General features: G+C 41.7%; 1 protein-coding gene across 1 annotated transcript; it reads right to left on the reverse strand.

Moving 5' to 3' along the window:
- Window positions 1-2,167: 2,167 nt before the first annotated feature.
- On the reverse strand, window positions 2,168-15,048 carry LAMP5 (lysosomal associated membrane protein family member 5). Its single transcript, XM_073553849.1, has 6 exons — window positions 13,301-15,048; window positions 12,955-13,127; window positions 12,121-12,252; window positions 11,647-11,752; window positions 6,643-6,831; window positions 2,168-3,729 (listed from the first exon to the last, which is right to left on the reverse strand). The coding sequence occupies exons 1-6, from the start codon at window positions 13,356-13,358 to the stop codon at window positions 3,548-3,550; spliced, it is 840 nt and encodes a 279-aa protein (XP_073409950.1). The 5' UTR covers window positions 13,359-15,048; the 3' UTR covers window positions 2,168-3,547.
- Window positions 15,049-22,384: the final 7,336 nt, after the last annotated feature.

A 22,384-nucleotide genomic window follows, 5' to 3' on the forward strand; every position in this document is an offset into this window, starting at 1 on the left:
GCTCAGTAAGTGACACATCGGGATCAGGGTCTCTGCCCCTACATCATGCTGCTTTTAGATGGGGGTCTCAAAAACCTGGTGACAGATTCCCTTTATAGAAGTATTCCTATTAAGCTTTTCTGGCATACAGACAGGTTATGTTCTGTGTTATTCTGGGACACACGGCTATTAGAAGAATAAAGAAATTGTGGCCACCTTATTAGAGAGAATGAAAGAATAATATGATACCCGAGTTGGACCCTAAACCTAAATCCCTAAATCAGGCGTTTGTATGATGTGGAATAGATATGGAGGATACCACTGTGGTAAATGAATCAAGAAGACATCCCTAGTAACACATCTCGGATACTAGTTTTACAATATTGATGACTTATTGTTTTTATCGATGATGATGAATCATCAGCTTGCAGGGTGGTCACTGGTTGTTAAACACTAAGGAGAGTTGTTTTATTTCCATGTTAAAATAGTGAGTTTCCAATGAAGCTGGGGCTGCTTGTGCATTCGCTATTGCAGAGATCAGCTGATTACCACGTGCTCAGCTTCTCTCGCCCCCTGCAATTCGCTGGGAGAAGCCATCCGCACATTTTTCCCTACAGCAGGCTTCCCGAGCATTACACACCAGCCATTCAAATAAATGATTTTCCATATGCTGCTTGTTAGGTTTGACACAGCTACTATCTCTTTTAGGCCATGCTCACACGTTCAGTATTTGGTCTGTAATTTACATCAGTATTTGTAAGCCAAACCCAGGAGTGGGTGATAAATCCAGAAGTAGTGATGTGTTTCTATTATACTTTTCCTCTGATTGTTCCCCTCCTGGTTTTGGCAAATACTGATGTAAAAACTGACCAAATACTGAATGTGTGAATGTGGCTATGGGTCAGGTGCATATGGTCGTTTTCTCTGCATTCGAGAAAAATGGTCCGATTATCCTGATCAGGGTTTGATCAGAGTGTTTTCAGTTTTTCTCTAAGGTGGAGAGGAAAAACAAGTTTCTCCACCGTCAGTCCATGAAAATTGGACCACACTTTGAAGTCTATGGTCCGATGTTTTCATGGACCCATACACGTACATTGATGATTTTGATAATCGGATCAAAATCAGACGTGTCTCCTATTTTTTTCTTGGACCACTTAGTCCGATTAAAAGGTCTGACATGTGCACATAGGGCAGGTACCCCATAGAATATTATGGGTACGAGTGCTACCTGTGAAAACCATGGATAGCACTCATCTGATATAATCGTTCCTGTACACGAGCCCTTACAGAGGTCCTTTTGGATCTGGTACATACTGAGGTTCCCTAGAGGAGAACCTCCCCTCCACTCCATGATGTCCGCATGCAATTGGTTAACTTAAAGCTTATGGACCCCAACTATGTGTCTTTAATAGTAGTGGTCTTCACATGTAGACAAAAGGCACCATTTGTCCATTCCCACCCCTCGCCCTTTCAATGCCCTAGGGCCTAGGTGGGACTACAACCCCTGCACACACTATACTTATGCTATAATTAAGAACATTTGTATCTTTGAAAGGCATCAGTGAATCTCTTGCTGCTGTGAGCTGGATTCTACCTTGTGGACAATAAAGATGTAAATCTATTATGTTCAGAAAAGTGCTGGATCTCCTTCTCTTAGGCTTCATACTATAGCTATGCCCCATCCATATGTCCTATCAGAGCATATAGACATAAAATGTCCTGATGGGACAACTGCTTGAACATGTCACTACTGTTCTCCATTAAAGTTTACTGCAGTTGAGGAGATTTACTAAGCTCAATGCACCAGAATTCTGACATCTTGCTCAGCAAGGGATGCGGGCTTGCAGACAAGGAGCAGCGTGGTTTGACTTCCAACACCGTGTACTAAAATTATGCTGAAATGAATCCAACTGATAGACAATGTCAACCTAGACTGGACAGTCTAAATTTGCACCAAGTTTATCATCCAGAACGAGCCACTGTGATAAATCTGACGCTTTTTAGTTTAATTTTAGACCGTCTAAAAATTATCCCCTCCATTGTGCTACAATCCTCCGACATGTAGCAAATTTAGCTCGTGCTGTTTCTGTAAGGATCTTATATCTTCACCGAAGCAAATCATTTCCAGCAAAATACATTTTTTTAAGGAAAACAACCATTTTCTTTTCACAGCAAGGAAGGAGATGCATAGTAGCTAAAGCTGTATTTTACAGTGTAATGTCATAATGTAAAGAATTGCACAACACCAAAGCATGCAGCATGCCCCTGGGGCTCATACGGCCTCATGTATCAAAACCGGTGCAGACATAGTGGAGCATCTGCTTATAACAACTGATTGACTGGGATGTTTCCGGTGCAGAATACAAAATAAAGGCTGATTGCTACAAATATCTGCTCCACTTTTGGTTTGCACTTGTTTTTGATTCTTGTACGCTTTTTTTTCTATGCAAAATAATTGTCATAATATTAAAATAGCTATTAAAGGGAAACACTTGGAGCCTATCTGTATTAGAAAAGCATTCGACAATTTTTGGTGTTTAACAATTGTCCGTAAAAACTGTTTGTAAAACGTAATAATATTATTAATATTATGCAACAATATTTATAGGGTTTCTGACTTAGAATTGGATATTTTCTCAATATCTAACATGCATAGCTTCTGTAGTAGAGTTCCACAACAATTAATGTATCTCTATAAATGGCATTGGATACCTAGAACGGTTTTCTCTTAAATTATTAGTGCTCATCCTTAGGCCCTAATAAAAAATATTAGAAAGAAACGTACACTTAAACTAGCATGGATTCGACACTGGAAGTTTTAAAGAGGCTCAGTCACCAGATTTCACTGGATAACGCTATTAAATAGATCTACCAGACCTGATGATGCTGGTGTACTTACTTTGCAAATCCATGTCAGAATGGCTGTGATGATTCTATTGGAATGTGTTATCATCTATTATTAAAATCAGTATTTTAAAAACGAGTTAGTGCTGGATGAGGAATACATTATAACATGGATTTTCATAGTAACAACGCCTGCCTCATTTGGTCTAAGACATCTATTTAATAATTTATTGGGTTTGTATTATGAAATTAAGTGACAGATCTGCTTTAAGCCTCATGTACTCAACTTACACACTGTACAGGGCCATAATCCAGCACCAATATAAGTATTCAAGGCCTTCTTGTACGTCTGCATGCCTCCAATATAATGTGCTGTTTTCTATTGGTTATTATTGAGATATTCCATAAAATGTTGTACCTCAGTATTATGATGCTGTAAGGAGGCAACAAACTGTGACACATAGAGTGTCTACTGCCCAATAATTCAGGACCACGGGTACACCACATATAGGGTCGAGTATTCACCATGGCCATGTGCATGAGGCTTAAAGCACATGATTTCTTTCCAGTGCAGTAAAAGTAAACACTACCCGCACATCACAGCTAAATGAGGGGATGTTTGTAGGATACAGCTTGAAGGAAGACAGTGGAAGGAATATCAGGAAAGTGCTGCTTGCTTTTCTACCTGATAATCAATGTGCCTTGCATTTAATAAGTCATTGGTCTATCCCATGTGCTTATATAGAGATCTGTCTCGTGGAATTTGCACTTGATTGGCTGCTGTCATTTTATGGTGGACGTGATATACAGCCAGGATGATGACAATTGCCAGTCCCAAGATTAGGCCTAAAATTAGAGGTAGCGTCTCTTCCAGCTGTTTTCTCTGATCTGTAAGGCATTTGTACTCTGAAAAAGGCAAAGAAACAATGTTATGTAAAATCTTCTATTCTTTACACTCCCATCAAACGCAAATATGATCAATAGTTACCAACTAAAGTAAAAAAAAAGAATAGTGAAATTAGGGACTAAAGTAGTAATGTCATATCAGATATTGGCGGCATATTCCCAGGGGGCAATGTCTTTTTTTTTATGTCAATGGCTTTTCATTCGACCACCTAGAAAACACGCAGTGCTGACTTGAGATAAAGCTTTCCCAACATTGCTGCCGTTTCATTCTACTGCTCAGCCGAGGTCGTAATGGACTAATCTCAAGAACTGGACATTGGATGAAGATCTTAACAATATACCACCGACGTCTGTGATTAGACAATCCCTTGAGATTTAGATAGCTGGTAATTGGAGTTGAGCAAGAAGTTTTGCAGGACCCTGGTCCAATGGCCACGTTGGTAGTGTGTAGCTACTGGACGAAAGTCTTTCTATCTTCTGGGAATCCCCATCCCATTCTGATTAGTAAGCCTGGTGTAAGGTCACTGTTGTGGCGTGATGCATCCATGACGTTGTGTCGGGCTTACTAATCAGGAGGCGCACCATGGATGCCGGCAGATAAGAGCAAGTTCCCAGGGCTCCACTATATGTATGAGTAACAAGAGACAAGGGCTCCACTATGACGGACATGGACTACCAACTTAGCTGCTGGCCAGCATCATATGAATCATCATGACTCAAGAGTAAAACTGCTTAGTGCAGTCGAAACGCATCAACTGGGTCATGTCGACCATGTAAATTTTTCTTTAGTATGCACTATATTTAAAAAAAAAGAAAAAAAAAATCCAGTCCTGTTGAGCTGGACTCCAATTTTTTCTATTATTAAAGGTGAGCTTGTTGGACCTTTATGGGTTGAAGATGGACTCAAAATCAACTTCCAAACCTACAACCAGTTTTTAGAAGACACGTTCTTCAAGCAGTGATACAGAAACGTCTGCATCTTTCAAGAAGACCATGATTTTTAGGCAGGACAATGCTGCATTGAAGTCTCCACTGCTTAGCTGCCAGTAAAGGGCTTAAAGGGAACCTGTCACATCTTTCTTTGCTATTATACTGCCCCCATTGTCTTGATGATGATGCACCTTGCTTCATTAACATATTTCTCTCAAGCAAAGCGTCCCAGCTTCATATCCTATGCGCGCATGCTCCGGAGCCACTGACAGTCAGAGTGGCGAGCGGGAAGGCAGTGGCACCATGGCGTGCGCGCTCACAAACTATCATGTGGTCACTGACGCTCAGCGGCTCCTGAGCACGCGCACATAGTATATGAAGCTGGGACGTACACCCAGATTCAGTGTGCATGCCCGGAAAGCTGAGAGTCATTGCGCAGGCGCGGGATCTGCTGAGAGATTGTGGTGATGTAGGGAGCAGTGAAGGGAAGATGCGATAGGCTGGGGAATTTAAAAAAGGCATTTGACTGACTGACTGAAAAGCTAGAGATCCCCACCTGTATGACTGATACAGAAGGTATGTGGGGCAATCATCAAAGTATAAAAAGTGGTTTTTGTGATAAATACTGGCACGTTTCACTTGAGATAAACATGGTAGTGATGCAACGTGCTTCACCAACGAGACATTGGGGGCAGTTTAATAGCAAAAAAGGACGTGACAGGTTCCGTTTAAAGTTAAGATGGGAAAATTTACGTTTTTCATTTAGTTGCATTATAATTCTGCACACTAATAGTCGCCCAATAATTCTGCACACAGATATTCTCCTAAAAAAGACAAACTCTCACTTTTACCTTATGAAATACTAGATGGAGGGCTGATGCTATTGCATCGGGAGGGCGGTAATGTCACGATGGGGGCAGGCTTTGCAGTGTTGAGAATCTCTCCCCCATGTGCTCACACACCTATCCACTCTCTCTCTTTCCCCATGTGCTGACTTCTCCCGTCTGTGCTCTCTTCTTTGACCTGTCTACCCCATGTGCTATCCCCCTTGTCTGCTGTCTCTCTCCTTCCTGTGCTGTGTTCTCCCCTCATGTGCTGTCCCGTTTGAGCTGTCTCCCCCCTGTGCTCTGTCTCTCTCACCTCTGTGTCTGACCGTGTACAGAACATACCACAGCTCCTGGGCAGGGGAGGAAGCAAAAGACAATACTGACATTACAGCAGGAAATTGCAGAGGATACATTTTATGAGGTAAAATCTTGTTTAAAAACAGTCAGTGAAATATTTTACCTCACAAAATTAATCCTCTGTGATCCCCTGCTGTAATGTCAGTATTGTCGGCTGGTACCACCAGCAGTTTCCATATTGGGACACCTATCACTTGGGTGTCCCAATATGGCGGTTGGTGAACTTCCGCCGCTTGGAATTCTGGGATCCGGACACATCTGGATGGAACAGGATGTGAAGACATTACAAGGTAAGTATGTATTAGATTCAGTCTTATTAACATTTTGGATTGACCTACAGTACAGTACTTGTTTCAGTAAAAAAAATTAATCATCAAAAATACAAATTACCTAATAAATGTACACAAAGTGATAAAAGTATACACCCTTTACACTTTATTGGATACAGGAAACCAGTATGCTCTGTTAATGTATATTTTATTGTATACAGTCTTGCCATTAGTGACTGCTTTCAAAATTTCAGCTCCAAAGATTTGTTCAGGCTCTCAAGAAGAAAAAACGTTGTAATTAACCTAATTCTTTGATTTTGGGTGAATTTTCTTTTATTTAGTGCTTAAAAATATGCATTATAGATACCAGAAACCCAATTATGAGATACTTTGGTAACATCTACCTGAAACTATTAATGCACTGTCAATGGAAACTACAATATCCCAATTTACGGTACCCAATTGTTTTAAAACCGAGTTCTTGTGCACGAATAATAGTCACACTAACCCTAATAGTAAGAATGATTTACCTTCACTGTAGACAAAGTCACTCTTAATATCAAATGGCTGGAGGTGGACTTCAGATAGGTACAAGACCACGGTCTTCTTCTGGTCAGTGGAGGTCAGGCTGACTTTCTCAGTGGCCTCACATTCATATGACATTCCCAGTGGTGTGACCATGAGAGACAGGTGATGGCGGCTGGCTGTGTGCTTCCCAGCTAAGAGGAATACAGTATTATGAGTAGGTACATACGGGCAAACCAGAAATAATATTGTACAGTAGTTGGCCCCATGCATAAAAGCTGTTCCAAGAAATTGGTCAAAGTTACCACAATTAGTGATAGGAAAATTGAGAATGTAGTGAGGGCTACAGTATGTATGTTACAGGGGTCACCTGCTTAGACTGCTGTGTAAGGGTATCGACACGGTATGTGTATATTATCCAGTCACTCCATATGACTGCAGACTTGTGAGCACTGGGCGCTGTCAGGATTCTCCGCACCGGGAGTGGGTGGCCATGTGACCACAAGTATATGATTTGCATATTTGCAGTCACATTACGAGTAGACGTGTCCTGCCTCACTCAATGCACTTGCATTTAGCGCGACCATGCACATCTAGTTGGCAAATTGCATACATGCGGTTGTATGTCCACTGCTCCCGGGGCAAGTAATGGAGAATCCTGACTGCGTGCGCACTGTGAGAATTCACATAGTGAGACTTAAGACTTGTATCCAAAGGCTGGATGACCCCTTTAATCTTTAGTTTTAAACAAAAGTAATTATCTCCCGCAAGCTATCACAACCCCTAAAGAGTAAGCGATAGTATATTCTAGTCAAATATGTACCTACTAAGCCAGAACTTGGCATTGCTAAACAAAAACTCTTAAATGGGTAAGAATCTAGCTGCTTTCTGCAGCCACTAAAATAGGTTTATTGAATGCAGATTTATATACTGAACATTGAATTCAATGGGAACTATACAAATTAATATGCAATGAGCTCCCCCTAGTGGTGGCAACAGGAATCCAGAATACTTCATTTAAAGGGAATCTGTCACCACCTTTATCATTTAATCTAAACTATTAATATGAGCATGCAGGATACAGAATGCTAAAAAAAGTCATGACTGTATGTCTCATATCAGATGCCTTGTTGTTGAGAAATCATCTTTTATCACTTTATATAAATGACCTCTTCCAGGCTCTGGGGAGGACGCTGCCTGGAGGATAACTCTGCCTCCAGAGATTGTTTTACATGAAGGTGAGTTACCAGTGAGACAAGTAACTAACACAGAACAGGAGAAATTAAATTTGTCTTCTTGCAAACACATTTTTTTGCTCCTCTCTCAGCTCAACTGTATTGTAACAACATTATAACCCTGCCTGTGAGCTGGAAGCTGAGAGGAACAGGCAGATGTGTCAGGTATAATAACACACAGCTCTGCAGTGAGATCAGGAGAGCAGAGAGCGGCCATCACATCACACTGGTAACTCCCCTTCATGTAAAATAAGCTCTGGAGGCAGAGTTATCTTCCAGGTACCATCTGCCCCAGAGCCTGGAAAAAGTAATTTATGTAAAGTGATAAAAGATGATTTATCAACAACAAGGCATCTGATATGAGACACACAGGGAGGACTTTTTTCCACTGTCTATAACCTGTCCATGCCATAATAATGTTTTTTTGTTTATAATTCTTAGGATGCTTTCACACATCAGTATTTTTACATTAGTTGCAATCCGGCAATTTTTGAAAAAAAACGGATCCGGCAAAGGATGCCGCCAGATCCGTTTTTTCTCATACACTTGTATTAACGACGGATTGCGACAGATGGCCTCACGTTTCATCCGTCGTTCGCCGGATCTGTCGGAAATTATGTGTCTGGTGGCCGGAGACGACGGACAAAGTAACATTTTCTGTCTCCGTCATAAAGTCGGACAGCGACAGATCCAGCGCCATCCGTCTTTTGCTAGAATGGAAGCCTATGGACCCCGGATCCGTTGCTGTCCATAAAATGATGAAATCCAGCGACAGATTCCGTTTTTTTAAAAACTGAGCATGCTCCAATTATTATTACCAGGTAGGGCAGTCAGATCCGGCGAAAAAACTGATCCGTCGCATCAGTTTTCCACAATTTGCAACGGATCCGTTGATTCATCGAGCCGACAGATTGTGACTGACGCCAAAAAACTGATATGTGAAAGGGGCCTTACCTGGTCTAAATGCTGTTGTTCTTCTGAGTCTGGTATGATTTATTGCTGAGATATGGTTTCCTCCTTCCTTGTATATAAATAGTCTTTTTAGCCAAATCGGTGTGGTACTCTAGAAGACTCCCACAGAGAAAGGTGGGGATGATGCCCACTTGGCTAAGAAGGCTAGACTAACATATAGGGAAGAAAGAGCCATATCTTAGGAATGATGATGTTCAGGAACCAATGGGAAACAACATAAGCTTCAGAAGAACAGCGGAATTTACACCGGGCAGAATACCTGACATAGTCGAGTTTTCCCACCTACAAAGAATGGAGAAGTCTGTAATTTTATCATAGGCACACGCCAACTGTGAGAGACAGTATTATCTAAAGATAAAAAACAAACAGAAAATCACATTGTTTGTTTTTATATAATTGAAATACAGTTTATTGCATGAAATAAGTATTTGATCACCTACCAACCAGCAAGAATTCTGTATCTCACAGACCTCTTAGTTATTCTTTAAGAAGCCCTCCTACTCTGCACTCATTACCTGTATTAATTGCACCTGTTAGAACTCATTACCTGTATAAAAGACACCTGTCCACACACTCAATCAAACTCCAACCTCTCCACCATGGCCAAGACCAAAGAGTTGTCTAAGAATACCACGGACAAAATTGTAGACCTGCACAAGGCTGGGATGGGCAACAGGACAATAGGCAAGCAGCTCGGTGAGAAGGCAACAACTGTTGCCACAATTATTAGAAAATGGAAGAAACACAAGATGACTGACAGTCTTCCTCTGTCTGGGGTTACATGCAAGATCTCAACTTGTCGGGAAAGGGTGATTCCGAGAAAGGTCAGGAAATAGCCCAGAACTACAGGGGAAGACCTGATCAATGACTTGAAAAGAGCTAGGACCACAGTCTCAAACATTACTGTTAGTAACACAACATGGAATAAAATCCTGCAGGGCACACAAGGTCCCCCTACTCACGTCAGCACATGTCCAGGCCCATATGAAGTTTGCCAGTGGCCATCTGGATGTTCCAGAGGAGGCATGGGAGAAGGTCATTCTGCTCAGATAAGACCAAAATAGAACGTTTTAGTATTAACTCCACTTGCGGAGTCTGGAGGAAGAAGAAGGAGGAGTACAACCCCAAGAACACTGTCCCAATCGTGAAGCATGGTCAGGTAAAAATCATACTTTGGGAGTGCGTTTCTGCAAAGGGGAGAGGACAACTGCACCGTATTGAAGGGAGGATGGATGGGGTCATGAATCGGGAGATTTTGGCCAACAACCTCCTTCTCTCAGTAAGAACATTGAAGATGGGTCATTGCAGGGTCTTCCACCATGACAATGACCCAAAACACACAGCCAGGACAACTAAGGAGTGGCTCCATAAGAGACATTTCAAGGTCCTGGAGTGGCCTAGCCAGTCTCCAGACTTGAACCCAAAAGAAAATCTGTGGAGGGAGCTGAAACTCAGTTTTGCCCAGTGACTGGCCTGAAACCTGAAAGATCTGGAGACGATAAGTATGGAGGAGTGGGCCAAAATCCCTGCTGCAGTGTGTGCAAACTTGGGCAAGAACTACAGGAAATGTTTGACCTCTGTAATTGAAAACAAAGGTTTCTCTACCAAATATTAAGTTCTGTTTATCTATTGTAACAAATATTTATTTCATGCTAGAAAATGCTAATTTTGTAAAAATCATACAATGTTTTTATTTTAAGATTCTGTCTCTCACAGTTGAAGTGTATCTACAATAAAAATTACAGACCTCTCTATTCTTTGTAGGTGGGAAAACTTGCAAAATCGGCAACGTATCAAATACTTACAGTCCCTGGTCAAAATTAGAAAACCGTTTTAATAAAAATGCTGCCATTCCCTTCATCCTGAACGTGTACTCCCTGTGCCTATTGTTTGGTTTTCAGTACTGGCTCATAATTCCCCTCGTTCATGATTATTGAATCGGTCATACAGCTGAACGGAGCATTTCCAATATTATATAGGTGGATTGATGTTTTAGCGACTCACTTATGTTTTCTGGTAGCTTCACAAAAGAGAATGATAGATTTTAAGGGCTTGTGCACACCTTGCTGATTTGTCCCTGATTTATCGTGTCTATTCTTCTGCACAGATTTGTCACAAAACCTGAAGGGTTTCCCGATGCCAGGGTACAGATTAGGAACTGCAGAGGTAGCAGTCACACCCAGGACACAGAGCAGGAGGAGTCTCCAGGTCTTTCTGCCACATAATAAACACATCATTATTATGAATGGTACACGGGGGGGCCCTGTTATCGGGGGGCCAAGAAGCTTCTCCTTGTTTCTATATTTTTACCTAATTCTATGCATGATATGTTTATTATTTTTAATGTGTTACTATTTTTATAAATGTAATGCTTTTTAGTCTACTAATATAGAAAGTAGCATACCATAGAAATAGGGCCCAGATGGGAGCGCTTGGGGCAGGAATGCAAGCAATGTACTGTACTCCGCACTGGATGAACATCTGTTGGTGGCACATCCGCAGTCAACTGAACCAAATGACTCAGCTCCAGCAGATCCTTCTCCTCTGACCACATTAGCTTTCTCTTACTTACTCTTCTGTAAATAATTCTGAAATTGTAGGTTTTCACAAATTAAAGAGGCTTCTTTCTCTTCATGAAAAAAACCCTAAGTGTTCTCCAGACCACGTCGCACATTGCACCATGTACAGTAAGTCCTATGCAGCAAGCTCCTGGTCCCTCGCTGTGCGCTAGAGTAGACCGGCGTGATTGGAGCATGGGTAATAAAAATGAAAGCTTATGCCGCAGTGGCTGCAAATACTCACGTCTTGCACCATTTTTGAAGTTTGTGCGGTCAGATAAGTCATAGATGAACTGAATTTTATTCAGTTTCCAGCTTCTCCCACTAGATTTTGTAGAATCTTGCCCATCCTATGAATGACATAAATCATTGTTGAACCTTTCCATTGACATAGTCAACGCTGGCTAGAAAAAAAAAAAAAAATCCCAAACACTCAAATGGCAGAAAATGAAGTTGTACCAGTGGTAAATGACTGAATAATGCAATTATAGAATATACAGATGTAGAAAACGTATGGTGGTACAACTGTCCTGTGTGCGCCATGATGACTCGCGCAGAGATGGAACGCTGTATCAGGTTGATTGGAGACAAATTACAAACTCGGCTCCTGTTATTTTCGTAAGCTGCTGTTATTTGTAAATATATGTGTCTGTTTGAATAAACAATCTTACATCCAATGGTTATGGCTGCTTATATAATGTAGGGTCGGGTGCCTTACCTTAATAAAAAATAATTTCAGGGTGTAAGATTTGTCTAACCATGTCAGATGCAGTTCAGACTCATTATTCCAGCATTTCCCCCTTATTTCTGTATCTCTGGGCAGCTGGATGGTAGCGTCTTCTAGATTCCACTGAAAACCGAAAATCATCATCATCATCATCATTAATCATCATCATCATCATCACCATTGCCAATCATCATCATCATCAATCATCATCACCATTGCCAATCACCATCATCACCATCATCACCATTGCCAATCATCATCAATCATCATCATCACCATCATCGCCATTGCCAATCATCATCATCATCAATCATCATCACCATTGCCAATCACCATCATCACCATCATCACCATTGCCAATCATCATCAATCATCATCATCACCATCATCGCCATTGCCAATCACCATCATCACCATCGCCAATCATCATCAATCATCATCATCACCATCATCGCCATTGCCAATCATCATCATCACCATTGCCAATCATCGTCATCAATCATCATCATCATCATCATCCCGTAGGACCTCATTCACCTGACCGTACAGTGCAATGTCCTAGTCCTATGACACCAAGCGTGCTATCACTTCTAGGTCTATCAGCGCCATATCTCACCCTATATTGATAGATCCTTACAGATCATTCTGTTACCATTTTTAGTTCTTTCACTTAGTGCCGTCGTAACCTATCACTAATGACAACGTGCTCCGGTTAACCCTTCGTTAGCCCATTTAATAACCTCACTGTGCTTGAGAAGAAAGAAAAGTTTTCAGATCCATTTCCCGAGTCTATAATAGTTAATGCATCGATAATTGATTACTTACATCCACTTCATTACTGGAGGGGACCTCATAAGGAACGACGATCTTAGCTGAGAATTCTGCCATAAGACAGGTTGTCCCATTTTCTCGAATTGCGAAGATATTTTTGTCAGGATTAGCAGATAGCCCTGAGAGATTCTCAACTTCTTGTTCTGCCAAGCTAGGAAAAATAATGTCTGGAAAACAAAGCAGAAGCCTCCTTTACCTCCTGCTGTAGCTCACACTGCAGTCTTATCATGCATCCCACTGCATACCTTACTACATGGTGCTGTCCCTATGCCTGCTCTGAGCAATCACTGCCACAATCCATGACTACCTGGCCCCAGGGTGATAGAATAAGGACACTTACATGACAGGAGAAGCAGTAGGTGCAGTCCCTGGACCTCCATGAAGATGCAGGACTCCATGCTTGGGAGGACTTTTTGCAGTGTTCGAGCACTGATAGTTCTCCAGCAGGGCAGGGGGCTGTGCAGTGCGCAGTGCTAGCAGCCCACAGTCATCCAATCCTCAGCAGCCTCCAACGTGATTCACTTGGATCTGTCCAAAAAAGTGATCGCTGCAGAAGTGCTGAAAAGTGTCCAGAGGGTTACACAGGCAAAAGATTGCAGTCCAAGGTGCTGAGGAGGGTGCAACCTCTACCGATGCCAGAAAATGGTCGGATGAGTATGAGCAGCATACGATCCCTTCCCTAGATCTCCGAAGACACAAGGATCTCTGTGCAATCTACTGAAGGTTAGATCTTAATAGATTTAGTCACTGTCCAGCCTGCTGCTAAAGAATAGCTCTCTGTAGACACAGGTGATCGCTGCCAGTCTGATGAGGAAAGGTAAAATCTCTATAGATCTAAGTACTTACTGTAAAGGTGAGAGATCTAGAGACAGGACCAAGGCTAGATCTCTGTGGGTATAAGTGATCGCTGCCGATCTGCTGAAGGTTAGCTCTCTGTGGATACCAGTGATCGCTGTCCAAGGTGCTGAGAAGCTTCTCTATAGAGATGTGCAGCAAGTGATCACTGTGCAGAGATGTGTAGGCAGTAATCGCTTCCGATCTCCTGGAGAAGGTTAGATCTCTATAGATAGGAGTGATCGCTGCCGATCTGCTGGAGAAGGTTAGATCTCTATAGCTAGGAGTGATCGGTGCCGATCAGCTGGAGAAGGTTAGATCTCTGTAGATGGAAGTGATCGCTGCCGATCAGCTGGAGAAGGTTAGATCACTATATGCATGAGTGATCGCTTCGGATCTCCTGAAGGTTAGATCTCTGTAGATGGAAGTGATCGCGGCCGATCTGCTGGAGAAGGTTAGATCACTATATGCATGAGTGATCGCTTCGGATCTCCTGAAGGTTAGATCTCTGTAGATGGAAGTGATCGCTGCCGATCTGCTGGAGAAGGTTAGATCACTATATGCATGAGTGATCGCTTCGGATCTCCTGAAGGTTAGATCTCTGTAGATGGAAGTGATCGCGGCCGATCAGCTGGAGAAGGTTAGATCACTATAGATTGTAGTGATCGCTGCCGATGAGCTGGAGAAGGTTAGATCACTATATGCATGAGTGATCGCTTCGTATCTCCTGAAGGTTTGATCTCTGTAGATGGAAGTGATCGCGGCCGATCTGCTGAAGGTTACCTCTGTATAGTTACTGACGATAGCTTTCCAAGGTACAATCTCTATAGTAATGAGTGATCAGTGTCCATCCTGCTGATCGTTTTCCTCCGTGAATTCATGTGATCGGTGCCGGCTCTGCTCAATAGTTGTCGCTCTCAGGTGAAGTCGCGTCCGATCTCCGTACACACAGACGATCGATCGCTGGTCCTGCTTCACGTCGCTGGTCCTGCTTCACGTCCACATCGCCCGCCGGGTGTTCACTGTCCCAGATGCTGGGACTGGTAGTGCAGCAGACACCGATCCCCTCTGCGTGTCATGGGGATATATAAAGGAAGAGGCATGTCACTATGGGCCCCCTGAGTCGTGACTGCACGCTATCTATATCACGACATACACGCTGCAGGAGTGCTGCCTTTGTCTGCACTCCTCTTTAGCATTGTGCCTGTCTCAGTGTGGGAATGTGGAGACCCTGCAGGGGCTGTGTGCCGGGTGAGTCAGTGATTGTCGTGAGTCATGTGCGGCTCTTAGTCACACTACACAGCGCAGGGGGCGCAGCCAGGACTTTGCATATGGAGGGAGTTTAGTACCAGATATGACAGGAGAGAAGCCTGTATTGGGGAACAAGGGGAAGTTTCACCAATCCCCCATATGTAAGGTGGCAGCGACGATGCTGCAGCTGGATGATTGTGTGGATGGCTGTGGGGGAACAGCTGCTGCAGAGACTCTGCGCTTTGACAATTAGTGATTGGCTATTGTGATTACTTCTGTCCAAAGCTATGGCCACTATCTCATCTTACTTCACTGTGTCATGTTTCCTATGCATTCATTGAGGGGTTAGTTACAGCATGAAAAAGCAAGGAGTCCAGTATTGGTACAGGCTTGTTATAAAAAGTATGTGAACCATCCTATAGGGAAAAGCAAGTGACCTTGTGTGTCCTCCTTAGCTTTACTGCTTGTGCTCAGGCAGGGGAGCAGGTGAATCTGGTGGTCCCCTGTGCAGGAGTGGACTCCTCACCCCCACTTCTACATGAGTAGTAATTGGCACAATACACATTTCACTATGTACAAATCAGGGCAGCATCTCATCATTCATGACCAAACTACCCATTTATTACTGTTAATTATTATTATCATTAAGAAGGGTAGGGAAATTTGTGAACAGTGGACCCCCAGAGTCTATGGTACTGGTGGGCACCTGACATCCCAGTCTGACACAGTTTGTGCACCTTACACCATTGATAATTAAAGAAGCCCTCCCATCAAAGCTTTTATCCCCTTAATATATTGAAGTCATCATATTATATATCACTGTGTACTTACAATTGCTCATTTCGCCTTTCTACCCAGCTAGTTCTTCTCTATTAGGTTTATGACATCAAGTGATTTAGCACTGACTAGCTGAATGCTTTTTAGTTCTATGTAGAAACGGGAGGTCAATTTTCTCTGCACAAGTACTGAGTCACTGCAAAAGTCCCTGGCAGGGAAGGAGGGAGCAGCTGGGTCAGGAGTTGAAGAGGGTAAAAATAAATTCAAGGACAACAGAGATCCTGTTTTTACATAGACTAGAGAAAAGAGAAGAATGTGCTGGGTGCAAAGGCAGAATGAGCAATTGTGATGACTGCAATATATTAAGAGTATAAAAACTTTGGTAGGAGTGTATCTTCAAAGGGAATCTCTCAGCAGGTTTTTGCTATGTAATCTGATGACAGGAGTTAGGGGTGAGACACAGATTTGCAGGATGTGTCACTGATCAGGTGGTGTGCTGTTGTTTACTTACAATAAAGGTTTTGGCACTAGGACATTGTCATTGCTGTGACTGGCTGGCTGCATGGTCAGAGGAGCGCTAAGGACACAAGGACAAAACAAAGGTTTCTTAAGCCCACAACGCGTTTCGACTGCAGTCTGTCTTCATCAGGTAGCACCTGATGAAGATGGACTGCTGTCGAAACGCGCTGTGGGCTTAAGAAACCTTTGTTTTGTCCTTGTGTCCTTAGCGCTCCTCTGACCGTACACTCACACTGTCCTAGCTTTTCATTCCTCCATTGGAGGTTTACGGCTGGAGCTGCATTGGACCACCCCGTTTAATAATCCTCCTTCCCAGCCTTCCCTGCCCTCCCTGGTGACCGCTACTTTATTTGGCTTTCATGGCTGGCTGCATGAGCAGTTGTCCGACCACACCCCCTCCTGTGATAAGCAGCTCACTGTCAATAGACTATGTGAATAGAGAGCCTGGTATGGGCAGGGCCAGCATTCTCAGCTCTGCTAAATCTTAGTACTCTGTGTTACAACTGCTGCACCCAATAAACTAAGTGACACATCACAGGATTCAGGGTCTCTTTGCCAACATTATGCAGCTCTCAGATGAGGTAGAAAAAACCTTTTGACAGATTCCCTTTAAGAGAGCTTAGAAGACATGTTGAGGATGCAGTTATACTATGATTCAATTTTTACCTTCCGTAAGGTTGCTTCTTCATTTTAAGACTGGAGGGGCTGATTCTGCCCTCTGTAACACTATTGATGGTTGCATAACATGGTTCCCATTGCCTCTTAAGCTCTTGGATTAGCATATCACAAGATAAGTTACGTGCAGCACAATAGCTCAGTAGACACAGTATACACTGTACAAAAAATAGGAAAAGTGTCAACTTCTGTGTTAGAGGTAAGCATCTCAGGAGACCTCCTGTATAGACCGTCTGTGGTCGGGTGTGGTGCACGGGGTACGCACTGGGCTGGCTTTCAGGTCAAATAGCTCTTTATGGTCCAAAATGAGATGTGCTCCAGGACCAAAGGAAAATGGTTAAATCTTAGCCTTTAACCCCTTAACGTCCAGTGACGGAAAAAGTCTGTCATTGAACGTCTCCCCCGCTTTGATGATGGCTCCGGCACATGTCAGCTGTTTTGAACAGCTGACATGTGCCCACAACAGGCGCAGGTGGAATCATGATCCACCTGCGCCTATTAACTAGTTAAACGCCGCTGTCAGTTGGCATAACAACCAGAGATCTCCTGGAGACCTCTATGGTTGTTGATGCCTGATTGCTACGAGCGCCACCCGGTGGTCAGCGCTCATAGCAATGCTGTATTTCTCCTACATATAGGCGATCTGAGCATCGCCTATATGTAGCAGAGCCGACCGTGCTATGGCAGCTTCTAGCCTCCCATGGAGACTATTGAAGCATGCCAAACGTTAAAAAAAGTTTTAAAAAAATAAGAAATAAAAAAAAAACTAAAAAGTTTAAATCACTCCCCTTTCACCCCATTCAAAATAAAACAATTAAAAAAAAATCACACATACACATATTAGGTATCGCCGCCTTCAGAATCGCCCGATCTATCAATAAAAAAAAAAAAATAAAAAAAAATAGGATTAACCTGATCGCTAAATGGCGGAGCGGGAAAAAAAATGAAAACTCCAGAATTACTTTTTTGGTCGCTGTGACATTCCATTAAAATGCAATAACGGGCGATTAAAAGATTGTATCTGCACAAATATGGTATCATTAAAAACATCAGCTCGGTGCGCAAAAAATAAGCTGTCACCCGACCCGTGATCACGAAAAATGGAGACGCTACAGGTCTCGGAAGATGGCACCATTTTTTAACAAACTTTGGAATTTTTTTTCACCAATTAGATAAAAAAGAAGCTAGACATGTTTGGTGTCTATGGACTTGTAATGACCTGGAGAATCATAATGGCAGGTCAGTTTTAGCATTTAGCGAACCTAGCAAAAAAGCCAAGCAAAAAACAAGTGTGGGATTGCACTTTTTTTTTCAATTTCACCACACTTGGAATTTTTTTCCCGTTTTGTAGTACATGACATGGTAAAACCAATGGTGTCGTTCAAAAGTACAACTCGTCCCACAAAAAACAAGCCCTCACATGGTTATATTGACCAAAAAATAAAAAAAGTTATGGCTCTGGGAAGAAGGGGAGCGAAAAACAAAAATGCAAAACCAAAAAATACCCCTGGTCATTAAGGGGTTAATCATAAAGAAGAACAAAAAAATTGGCACAATGTGGATAAAGTTAAAAAAAAAATAAACCTTAATCACGATTAAAGGTTTTTCTATCTGAAACGTGTAAAAATTAAGTGCACATTCTGCCATTTTTTTTTTACTCTATATGATTAAAGTCTAAGTTTTATCTCCTTTTCTTTGGTGCTGGAGGACATTCCCTTGTGAACCAAAGGTGGCTCAGTGGTTATCAGCGCCGGGGTCCAGGATTCAAATTCCACCAAGGAGTTTGGGTTCTCCAGTTTCCTCACACACTCCAGAGAGGTCTATGTCTACGTGTGGCCACCCAGTGGTTGTGATGGGTTTTGCAGTTTGTTGAAGGTTTTGCTAGCATGTCATGCATTTAAAGCCACAAAATGTATGAAATCTACTGCGTATTGTTAGAAACTGGATTGCTATTGAAATTCATAGAAAGGTAAACGAGAATTCATCTGATCTGCTAAAAAATATCAATCATAGAAGAGATGTGTGTGAGCTATCAGGCATAATTGGTGCATATACAGTATATATATATATATATATATATATATATTATGGTGTAGGCTGGTATACTGTACTTGGAACTGAACATTAGTGTGTGTAAGTGCATGTGTGTATCTAATGTGGCTTTGTACTATAAGTGTACATGTAATGTCATATTAATTGAAAAATCTATGTATATATACAGCGTATACATTTATAGATAGATGTAGTTGCCCCTATGTATGCATCTGCACATATTACAATTAAAAAAAAACCCACTTTGTCTATGTCCACGCACAGCATTTTTGCAGCATTTTTTTCCTACAGTCAAAAACTTCTCACCTCCGGTGCCGGCGCCATTCCAGCGGTGTCGGCACTCGCTTTTACTGGAGCTCACATTTAACTATTTGATTTGATATTATGACTTGTGAACAGTCCTTGTAGTCAATATGTGTCATAGCTATTTAGCAATAATATGATATTGCCGGCAGATGATGACTGTAATAATCAGACATCATCTGTCTGTAACAGTCATTGGTGGACCCGTGGATGTTGACCTGTTAAATTCTGTTGTTAATCTGTGACAGCGGCATTTTACAGTGTGCCAACAGGGGGCACGCTGTTCTATGCACCCATCAGTGTGTCCATGATGTGATCTAGGGGCATCAATGGGTTGCGATGACAGCCAGGGGTCTGCTGGAGAACCTTGTTTTTGTCATGATGGTACTCCGGAGATACCAACCCGTTGCCGGCGTTCATAGGAGACCATTATTTTTTACTATGCATTGCTGTGCTGATGCACTGCTATATATAGCGGACAATCACAGCTTCATGTCCCCTAAGCAGACTAACAAATGTTTTAAAAAATATGAAAAATAATGCATAAAAAGTTCATATCACCCCTCCTTTTCTCCCATTAAAATTAAGACACAATTAAAAAAACACATATTTTGCATCGCTGCTTTCATAAAAGTCTTTTCTATCAAAATAAAAAATAAATTAATAAGATCGGTAAAGAAAAAAATCAAAACGCCAGAATTGCGGTTTTTCAGCCATGGCAATAAAATAAAAAATTGTAATACCAGGCGATCAAAACATCATGTATACCCCTAAATGAACCCAATAAAAACAGCAGACCTGTGCACAAAAACAAGCCCTCACACAGCTCCAAAAATGAAAAAAAAAATGAAATGGAGCCACTTTTTTTTTTAACAAATTTCTGAATTTTTTTGACCACTTAAGTAAAAGAAAAACTCTGCCTGTTTGGTATCTGCGCAATTGTACTGACCTGTAGAATCGTACATACAGGTCATATTTACTGGAAAATGAACGCTATACATAAAAACCCCAAACAATTGCGGAATTGCGTTTTATTGCAATTTTGCCACACTTGGAAATTTTCACCCACTTTTCAGTACATCACATGATAAAATGGATGGTGTTATTGAAAACGACAACTCATCTCGCGAAAAAACAAGCCCTGACACGACTATGTTGATGGAAAAATAAAACAGCTATGGCTCTCGTAATAAGGGGAGGAAAAAAACGAAAGCGCAAAAATAAAAACAATTGCCAGGTCCTTAAAGTGTTAAACTATATGTAATAATGATTGCAAATGAATAGTTTTAATTATTCTCAGTGACTACAGGTTATTTATTTTTTTTAACAATATTTGATGGAGTTGCCAGTTGAGGCATATGATACATGGCAAAAAGCTGACCAGCAATTCTGAACAGAATAAAGCAAGTGTGAACAAGTGCAAGCTGCTATGACTGCACAAGATCAAAACAAAAGAATGCAGTAGGACTCTGCGCTACGATGTGCACACATTAAAAATATGAAAAGTGGCATGAATTACTGCTATAAAAAAATATAAGTTGGCCAATTCATGAGAGCCCATCAGCCACGGTAAGGTGACCTTTCTTTGATGGACCCAAAACCTAATATTTAGCAGACATGCCTCTTCAGGGCTAAAAGAATACAAATTTTAAGGACGGGTGGGATGCAGCATTGATTGAAAACATAGGAGGGGCTCAGCCAAATATGAAGGAAGCCACTATCCGTGACAGAATATTACAAAACTGAACAGTGCTTGTAAACAAAATAATTATTTGATAAATATTCGGTTTTAGGTCCCACCAGAAAAGGGTACTCCTTGTCATGGCTGTTGGGCTCATGAATTGGCTAATTTGTGCTCTATGTATATTCTATATTGCAGTAAAGCAGGCTAAATGTCATATATTCAACTTCTGTATACATCTTTAGAGCTTACAGAAGCTGCTGTATTCTTTGTCTGTATCTGTGCACATGTATTTGAGTCTACGTATGTTATATTATCTATGAGGTGTAGTGTCACTAACATTTTCATGGATCTTTTAGAATCTAGTATCATCCATTTTCAATGCTTTTGTTTTCTGGATACGCACATTACACACTGATAATAGATATGTGATTGTGGCAATCCAGTAATTATTAGAAAATCCCCATCTTACCAGGCAGAAGGCATGAAATGTGGGCTGGCCTGATCATCTGTGAGGGATGTATGCCATGATGGGTGAAGTAGGTAGCAGCATCTTCCAGAGCTAAGAAGCAGAGTTTACATTCTGGGGCTATGATTCATTCTACACAGGCTGTGGAGAACAGTAGACTACACTGAATAGAGCTAGACAAAGCATCTCAGGGTGTGAAGGAAGAAAGAAAACAAGAGGACTACCTAAGCCCTCAACATGATGAGGATCAGTCCTTCTAATCTCCAGCGATGGCTTATACAGGAGATATCCGGCACATGGACAATACTACACATCATGGAGAACCTTGTACCCATTACTTCATTGACCTCCGATTCTTATGAATCTAGAAGAAATGGATCATCAGCAAAAGAATAAAGCTCTCCTTTTGTGACACAAGTTTCTGGATCTTTTCTTGAAATACTTTGTTTCGCCGGTAAAATTTCAGTTTTTCTTTCCAGAAAGTTTGCCAAGGAAATCTGGTAAGAACCTAGATAACGGTTGTGCCACTATATACAGTAGCAGAGTCATGCGGCAGGTTCAGCAGTGGCTCCTCAATATATTCAAAGTATTATTTGCAGCAATTGCCGAAATCCTGGACAATCTCTCCATATTAGTAAACTACTGATCCGTCTACAGAGCAAAAGATGAGGAAATAAAAAAGGTAAAATATCAGTGATTGGTATTTCAAAGCTGATTTTTCCCAAACAGTAGATAGTCTAGCCTAGTCTGTATGTATTTATGTATTATAATGTGATACTACTCTGTCCTCTTTGTGATATGTCGTCATTTGTGCTTCTTAATTACTGTAAACATTAAACAGTTTGGTAAATATAGTGGTTTCC

The sequence above is a fragment of the Dendrobates tinctorius genome, unplaced genomic scaffold (assembly GCF_039654945.1).
Source record: "Dendrobates tinctorius isolate UK_male_01 unplaced genomic scaffold, ASM3965494v1 ptg000203l, whole genome shotgun sequence".
NCBI lineage: Eukaryota > Metazoa > Chordata > Amphibia > Anura > Dendrobatidae > Dendrobates > Dendrobates tinctorius.

Coding starts and splice junctions, on each gene's coding strand:
- LAMP5 (XM_073553849.1), bottom strand. CDS start 13,358: ATGGAGTCCTGCATCTTCATGGAGGTCCAGGGACTGCACCTACTGCTT. Junction 12,253..12,954: donor CCTCCAGTAATGAAGTGGAT/GTAAGTAATCAA, acceptor TTCGGTTTTCAG/TGGAATCTAGAAGACGCTAC. Junction 3,730..6,642: donor TGACTTTGTCTACAGTGAAG/GTAAATCATTCT, acceptor TGCCTTTTTCAG/AGTACAAATGCCTTACAGAT.